The following is a 9,062-nucleotide window of genomic DNA, read 5'->3' on the forward strand; positions in this document are numbered from 1 at the left end:
TGTAAATACAACTTAACCACTGATTTCTAGTTGTGTCCTCTTTTGGAAGGCCAAACAAAGTAGTTTCGCTTTCACAACGAAGCACACAGTGTCTCCACGATATGGCAGCGGTGGCAACAATACGACAGTGAGAATCAAAGTTACGCCTTCTTTCTTTGCGTAAATATTTGGGCGGTGTTATGCAAATCTTCCCACACAGTGACGTAGGTATGTGGGGGCGTGTTTAAACGAGGCTGGCCGAATACCTCAAGCATGTGACAGAAATGTTACGCCCCTTACCATATTGTGTTTCCGTGTGTCCCCGGCGTGATGAGACAAAACCAATAAAACCCATTATAAACGAGGCATTTGTTGCATCCAGTGGGGACATAATTACTGATTATAATGACTTATACTGTCTTTTTACGCGTTGCGTTGCATTGCGCCGCGTAAACATAAAACCATGTCTGCATTTGTGATCGGAGAAACGACAAACAACTAGCACTGCTCTACACTGCTCAAAACTCGCGTTTGAATCATCAGTGGCAAATCCTTTAAATGTGAAAAGGTACTTACTTACAGTCTGTGAGTCAGCATTATTTGTCAGAACACCAGCATTGTAGTCTACTCTCACAGGATCAGGAAACAGTCCTCCATAAAATGCGTTGCACACATCTGAATATTTGGTGTTGTAAATACAACTTAACCACTGATTTCTAGTTGTGTCCTCTTTTGGAAAGCCAAACAAAGTAGTTTCGCTTTCACAACGAAGCACACAGTGTCTCCACGATATGGCAGCGGTGGCAACAATACGACAGTGAGAATCAAAGTTACGCCTTCTTTCTTTGCGTAAATATTTGGGCGGTGTTATGCAAATCTTCCCACACAGTGACGTAGACATGTGGGGGCGTGTTTAAACGAGGCGTTTTATTTAGGAGGGCGTGGACCAGTCTTAACTTTTATAAAGGATATCTCTTTGGGTTTGAGACTTTAGTCTTTGCAACTTTAGGGATCTTATCTATTCACGAACAGCCTGTAACACTCCAAAGAGAAAGGAAAACTTGAAATTGCATCATATGACCCCTTTAATACCTCCCATCAGGGCCACAATTATTACACTAAACTCTAATGCAATAAACATGAATTAAAGAATGTAAAATGTAACATAAAACCCTAATGTACATAACAAAAAAGAAAAAAAAAAATGGAAGAAGCCCACTTATTTCAATGAAAAACCATCAAATGTGAAGTGTCACACAAGGAATTCTGGGAATGTCAATTTACGTCTTTTCACTGTAAATTATAAGATGATTTTTTCTTACTCACTTGCAAAAACTTATTTTACTGTAAAATTACATGAAATTTTTATATTTGAATATTTAAACAAACAGTTTACAATTTTTTCTGTTCCTTTTACAGTCTTTTACAGTTAAAATTATGCTAAATGTTTACATTGGACTTTTGTTTAACATTTTCCTTAAGGTCTTTATTTATTTATAATTATTTGCCTATATAAATATGTATAATTACGTATGTGTGTGTGTGTGTGTGTGTGTATATATATATATAAAACAAAGACCTCAGGGAAAACAAATCGGTGTCTACTCTGATAAATCCCACGAAACATAAATCCATACTCGCAATAAATCTCATAAAACTCTAAACTCTGTGCTTTAAAACAATATGTTAACAAGAAATACACAACAAAAATCTAAAAATAGTCTGGCTGTATATTCTTTTCCTGACATTTTCCTGGTTATCATTTGTTTTGGAGGAAGGAATGGAGACAGTCTCATCGGCACATAAACTGTCTTCGTCTGTCTGCTGAGGAGAGATCCTTGTCAACAGCCTGCTGTTGATGTTGGGATGCTCACAGGAAAAAAGGATCTAATATTTCTCTAGACACTCTCTCTTACAAGCGGCAGTGCCGGGCTGGGGCTGCTGACTTTGGCTGTGAAGATGATGGACTGTGAATGACTGCAAAGACCATCTCTCACTACGTAAGCCTTTCATTGAGTTGTCTTTAGGACAAGACGCATTGCAGATGTGCAGGTGTCTGATTTAGTGGCAGCGGGACCGTCTCCACCATAGACACTGATGTTCTCTCTAATACTCTTATGAAAATTAGCCACGGTTTTATTAATGTAAAAGTGTGGTAACCATGTTTTTTGTTTTTTTTTGGTGGATTGATTACTCCAAATACCATGGTTAAACTAAGGTTAATATAGCAAAACAATGGTTTAACTACAATAACCATGGCTTCTTGATTTTATTTGTAGTAAAACCATGGTTAATTTTCCAAAGGGTATTTATATGAATAATATATAGGAATAATGAGTGACCGATATTGGTTTTCAAATGGCTGATTTTCAAATTATTACTTTTGGACCCCACCGATACTGAAAATCTGATCAAATTCTTAAGAGGCAGCAGCGTTAAGATTGATAGTTAAGATATAACAGCTTTATGACATTTACCAAGCTCACTTATAAGGGCATAAAATGACAAATGACATGCAAACACGGTCAATCATAATGCTGCACAACAGTAACAGAATAAAGCAAAAAAATAAAGCAAAGGTGAGGACTGCACATTTTGAAAGAAGAACCGTGACTTCAAGAGTCAAGATGAGGAAGGTTGTTTGTACTCGTCTATATACTCACGTCTGTCAGGCGGCCCACAGTGGTAGTGAAAAGATGCAATGTGTTATCACACATGCTACGCAGAGCCTCATTGGTCACTTCCTCTGGGTCTGGAGGTCGCTGTCCTCGCTGTGTGAATATTAACAATTTATTAGCTATATTGAATCACACAACCCAGCATAACTAGGGCTGGGCTAAAGCCAATAACAGTTCAAAGGTAACAAACAGAAGGGAATCACCCTAGCTAACGTAAATATTTAAAAACTGAGGTGTGCACTGACATATGACAACATGGGCTATGAACTAAATTAAAAAAGCTTGCTACATAGATCTCAAACAAATCGATTACAGACAATTTTGCAATTCAACGCATGGGAAATCAAGCAAGGAGATTTGTAACTCAAAGAGAAGTTAAAATATGATCAGCGAGCAGGAAGTTCATTTGCAGCTACAGTCATGTGACTGCTGATCTGCAGTAAGAGAAGTGTTAGTCAGTAAAGGTTGTTTGTACATGGTAAGTGTCTGGTAGAGCACAGTGCTGGATGATGAAACGGACAAGCAGGTCTCCTCCCTCTAGCTCTAGGTAACCATGATGAGCCATAGCACTGATCACCTGCACCACTCTCTTCTTCACCTGCACAGGCAAACACGATCATTAAAACCTTGCTGAGCGCTCAAAATGAGCAGCACCATTTCAGCACATTTATCCCACATGAAAGAAAATAGATCACATATTTTTATATAACTTATGGATACTTATACGTACCAGAGGTTTATAGTCACATTTAAACTTTTAAAAACATGAAACACATAAAAACATATACATTTTTTGTAAATATTTTATCGCTTTACCCTTGTCTGACTTTCACCATAAAATATTTTTTAAATGATAAATGAATCAACAAAGACTGTAACCAAATATTTATTGTGTGAAAAATAAGGATTTTTTACAAAAAGTACCAGTTGTTATTTTCAATTGTCTAATGCAGTGGTTCTCAATTCCACTCCTTGTGTACCACCGCTCTGCACATTTTGTATGCATCTCTTATCACTTCAGACGTTTGTTCTATTCGCCCTCACAGGATATTCCGCCATGATTCCAGTTCGAAGGGAGCATATATGTTCCATTCAAAGGGCATTAAAGTGTGCGAGACGTGAATGTAATTGTATTTATTATAGGTATATTATGTCACACTTCTCTAGTAAGTTCCGTCTGTGTGTGAAGACCCTGCAGGCCGTGGCGTAGCACAAATCCGTGAATGAATGTTCCAAAGTGAAGTAAACTTCAACAGATTTCCCGTGCTCAGCGAGTAGGGAGCAAAGAACACTGTGTAGGGACCATGTCAATCGGAGCACAGTTCATGCATGGAGCTCTCTCCTAACGATGATCTCAATCAGGTGTGTTAAATAAGAGAAACATGCAAAATATTCAGAGCGGTGGTGCGCGAGGACTGGAATTCATCATTTTCACATGACGTCTCACCCTTAAAGGAACACCCACATGGAGGGCAAAACAAGGCTTTCCTCCACTGACCACCAGTTATTTTTACGAGGTTTGCATTAAGAAGTAATGTAGTAAGACAGTGATATTTAAAGGCCAAATTCAGTATACACTTTATTGATGATGCATACTTTGTACATGCAAGCATATAACCCAGAATATAAACACAATGTGCAAAGTTTAATATTAAATGTTTTCCCATAGAAAACTATTATAAAGAAAACACTTAACCATTTAGCGCACTGCGTTCATATTCCAGGCTCATTTGCTTGCCTGCATAAAGCACACATCATCAATAAGGTGTGTACTGAATTTGATCTTTTAATATCACTGTTTTAAAGGCACTTTAAGTGTTTTCACATTAAAATTTTTAGAATGTCCTATCGTCTGTTTATTCCAAGCGCACGCTCGTCTGCCGCTTTAAATGCTCCAGCTCGTTATGGCAGGATTGATTCTGATTGGCTGTCAATGTTTTTATCGTTCATCAGCTAAAAAAAAAAAAATCGTTCTGAAACTATAGTGATTCCAACGATATCGTTTCTCTGTGCCTTTATCGTTATAGCTGTGGCGTGGACTCATCGTGGACGAGAACGATGTTTAGAAATATATAGGCTATCCATCTTTAGTTATCGTCCTTGGTGTGAACAGGCCTTAAGGTGTTTCACTCTCACTTGGATGGAGCCACTAGATGTCTCCATTTACTTGCTGTAGCTATACATGAAGCTGCTATCAAGTGCAGATCTGATGGGCATTATTTTTGGTCAATCGTCTGAGACAAATGTAAGGCAAACGTTACATTATGCCTGTTTATGAATGATTGGAAACAGTTAGAGTCCATCAGTAGGCCTATGACAACACTCTAAAAAATGCTGGGTTGTTTCAACCCAACTTTGGGTCAAATATGGACTAACCCAACCGTTGGGTTCAATTTTTACATTCAGTTTTTAACCCAAAAGTTGGATTAGTCCATATTTGACCCAAAGTTGGGTTGAAACAACCCAGCATTTTTTAGAGTGAATTTTGACTGAAAACCATAAGGATTATATTAAAGATGAAAGGGAACGGTATTCCTGATTCAGTCTTGTGAATGAAGTCAGTAAACCTTTGGGTCTTCTGGATACCTGAGGTTTCAAATGCATTTTGCATTGTAAATTATGTATATTAATTAATTTTCAGCCTATAAGCATACGTTTTTGCTTAATCCCACGTATAAGATATTAATAAGATAGTTTAAGTTAGTTGCTGGAATATGCTTAAAAATGATGTTATGGAAAAAACAAACATTTTAAGTGCAATGCAAAATAATGGTTATAAGCGTATAGGTTATTGAAAAGATTCTTTCTTGTTAATGTTTATCTTAACAGCCGACCGCAGTGCCTTGTCCTAGTTCCGCATACGGTTTGAAGAGCGTTTATGCTTCTATTTCACCAAACGGCAGATGTTTCACGCCCTTATTCACTCTCTCCACACACGTCTTGAGGCAGTTACTTCGATTTTGGATTTCCCCAATTTTTAGGGTAAGGCATTATAATACAAATCAAATTATTAGATTATTAAATTAATATGTCAAAACATACGTGATTAGATTGGGGCGAATCAACTTGAAGTAAAGGTCCTCAAAAGAAATCGGAAATGATCATAATTCAAAGTTTGTTGCGTGAATTTCAAAGCTGAAATTGAGTAAATAATATGGGCCTGTTTAATGCAAGCTTGAAATGTTTAGAAACCTATCCTAATTCAAAAAGAAAAAAAGGTAACTTGTTTTCAAAGTGTAAAAGCTCTTCTCATTTGTATTGATCTTGAAGTTGTTGCTGTTCCTCTTCAGGCAAAATAAAGATGATCTAATTTTTCATTAGTGTCCATAAGCTACATTAGAAGTTAAAACAATTAATAACGATAGTTATAAAAATAAAACAAAATGAAAATAAAAATAAAGCGATGTGCTAATTTACATACATAGGAAGTACGTGTTGTTCACTACAGCTATTCTACATTTATAAATTTATTGAAGTTTTAAAATAGTATAGATTCCACTTTAATGTTAATATGGGGTTCAAACAAATATGACCATAACAAAAGCTAAATATGAATTTATACTGGCCTGATTTATAAGTTGCAATACAAATGTGTAATATGTAGAATTGCAGACTATAAAAGAAACGCATTAACTGACCCTGTTCACCAGGGTGATGGTTATGTCAGAAAGTTAATGTATTAATTTACAGTACAGCTTGTTATAAAAATGTAAAACTCTTTACTGCTTTGTTTTCTGACCACACATGACATATGTTGTACACTCACTTAGCTGAACTGTAAATGGCAGTGTTGGCAGGGCTGTTGAGTCCAGCTTGAAGTGAGAAATCAACACAAAAACCTTGCCTCACAAGAAGCATATTGTGATTGACAAAACATTTGGTAACTGAACAGAATTTCATCTGTTTCATAACAGAAACAGGTTCACAAATTAACATGTGCTCTGTTGGTGGCTGATTTTGCATTCTTCATCATTGACGGTGATGACTGTCACTTTAAGCATGGCTCCAAGGTCACATATAGGCCTACAATATTGTGACACAAGCTTCCAATCTCCTGATGTTGCTAATAAACTTGTTTTTTATGTTGTCATAATTTTTAGTTTCCCTTCCTTTCAAAAAGTTTCATTCCTCAAAATTCTGTGTTAAGTGCATTTCCCAAAAGCAATTATTGTCGCAAGTTCCGTCATTACCAAGACGAGGCGGAAGTGCAGGGGTACGTGATCACGCTTTTGCTGCAATTGCGCCAAGACTCTGGAATGATCTACCCATTTTTATTAGAATGGCTTCATCTGTGGCTATTTTTAAGTCTAAATTAAAAACCTAGCTGTTCGATAAGGCTTTCATTCTTGTTGACGTGCTCTTCATCCTTTTCCTATATTTTTGCTGCATGTTATGATGTTTTTATTTTTCATTGTGTTATTGCTGTTTTTAGTTATTCTGTTGTAAAGCACATTGGTTAACTCTGGTTGTAGTAAATAGTGCTATATAAATAAAATTGCCATTGACATTGCCATTGATAGTTTTCACGTGACGTCACACCCTTAAAGGAACGCCCACATGGAGGGCAAAGGCTTTCCTCCACTGACCGCCAGTTATTTTTTATGATGTTTGCATTAAGTAGTAATGTAGTAAGACAGTGATATTTAAAGGCCAAATTCAGTATACACTTTATTGATGATGCATACTTTGTACATGCAAGCATATAACCCAGAATATAAACACAATGTGCAAAGTTTAATATTAAATGTTTTCCCATAGAAAACTATTATAAAGAAAACACTTAACCATTTAGCGCACTGCGTTCATATTCCAGGCTCATTTGCTTGCCTGCATAAAGCACACATCATCAATAAGGTGTGTACTGAATTTGATCTTTTAATATCACTGTTTTAAAGGCACTTTAAGTGTTTTCACATTAAAATTTTTAGAATGTCCCGCTGTTTTTAGTGATTGAAATATTGCGGCGTGTGCTTTATATGGATTGCTAATGGCCAAAACTTGCATTTTGTTCACATATCTTTGTATTATTTTTTTGAGAGGTGATCTAAATATTTTTGGATTGGAACAGATAGAAAATTGACAGGCTTGTGCTGCAGTTCTAAGGATGTTTTGCCCACCAGGTCTTCGAGCCAGTCATATGACTGAAAACTATGAATTGAGAACCACTGGTCTAATGTCTAAAGCAATTGTCCACACTGTCCAACAACAAATGACAAACCAAGATATTAGTGTACTTGATTAACAAGGTGTCAGTGAAGAACACGCTTTAGAATTTACATATAAGATGTGTGAATAAAACCAAGAAACATCAAGTTAAAAAAATATTTGTGAAAGAACATTTTAAAACGTGTCATTTTAAACTTTGCAAGAGTGAAAATATAATTTAACTGTAATTATTTACACCAAATAATTATATTAAACAAAATACATAACTTGAAATGTGGTGACAATGACACTGCAAAATAAATGTTAATGTTAATAGCTATGCTTCCATCCACCTATTTTTTCATCATCGAAATTATTTAGTAATCACCTCCCATAATTTTCTCACACAATTGCATTCCCATATATCAGGCACTGGAATAGCGTTTGTTATTGTGTTTTGTATGGCACATGTCATTTATTATGTAGGAAAAAAGAGCCACAGGCTTCCCCTGTTGCAGCATCTTTCATTTATACTATTGATACTTTCCAGCAGTTTCCCAGAAAGTGATGATTTTGTTCTTTTGAACACATGGGATGGAAATCGTTTTTAAATGTTTTAACCAATATTGTAATTGTGCGCACAAGTTAAATTTGCAACTTTGGATGGAAGCACAGCCAATGTCAAATCCTCCTACAATGTATGTACATTCACTGTTGGGCATTTTAGTAGACAAATTAAAGGAACACTCCACTATTTTTGAAAATAGGCTCATTTTCCAACTCGTGACCTCTGGTCATTTTTGAGCGAGATGCTAATTGTCTAATCAGATTCAGTGATCTATGTTAAGCAGCAGCTAAAAGTGCTACCGCCAGACCCGGAGATCGGCTGAATGGATAATAGTGATATTGTGACAAATGTATTTTAAAGGAGTTTATTTTGCAAAGGTCCGCAGGACTAGGGCTGTCGCGATAACCGCAATATCGCAATACCGCGCTATTGAAGAGCAAACCGCAGAGGAATGCAAGAACCGCAGCAACCGCGATTTTTGCGTGTTTTCTTTTTTCGTAAGGTTAAGTTAGTAATGATAACATAATGTGTACCATGCTGATTTGTACAGAGGCTCCGTAGATTTTCACTTAACAAGCCTAAACAGACAGTGAATGAGAGAGAGATCGACTGAGCACGTGCGATTACTTGCGTCTGTCCTCCAGGCCGAGTCATATATATTTGTGAAAATAGGTTGTCATGTCCAAGGAAAG

The 9,062-nt window shown here is 36.5% G+C and overlaps 1 protein-coding gene across 4 annotated transcripts in view; it reads right to left on the reverse strand.

The window, feature by feature from the left end:
- Nucleotides 1–9,062, reverse strand: part of mroh1 (maestro heat-like repeat family member 1) — a 37,314-nt gene that overhangs the window by 17,944 nt on the left and 10,308 nt on the right. For 3 of the 4 annotated variants that reach the window (XM_016464731.1, XM_016464708.1, XM_016464717.1), the window contains 2 exons: nucleotides 3,133–3,255; nucleotides 2,643–2,750 (listed from right to left, as the gene is read on the reverse strand). In XM_016464731.1, the coding sequence (XP_016320217.1) occupies nucleotides 2,643–2,750; nucleotides 3,133–3,255 (231 nt within the window). The remainder of the gene's footprint in view (nucleotides 1–2,642; nucleotides 2,751–3,132; nucleotides 3,256–9,062) is intronic. The other variant, XM_016464725.1, reaches the window with a different exon arrangement.

This window comes from Sinocyclocheilus anshuiensis, unplaced genomic scaffold (genome assembly GCF_001515605.1).
Source record: "Sinocyclocheilus anshuiensis isolate Anshui unplaced genomic scaffold, SAMN03320099.WGS_v1.1 scaffold902, whole genome shotgun sequence".
In the NCBI taxonomy this organism is placed as follows: domain Eukaryota; kingdom Metazoa; phylum Chordata; class Actinopteri; order Cypriniformes; family Cyprinidae; genus Sinocyclocheilus; species Sinocyclocheilus anshuiensis.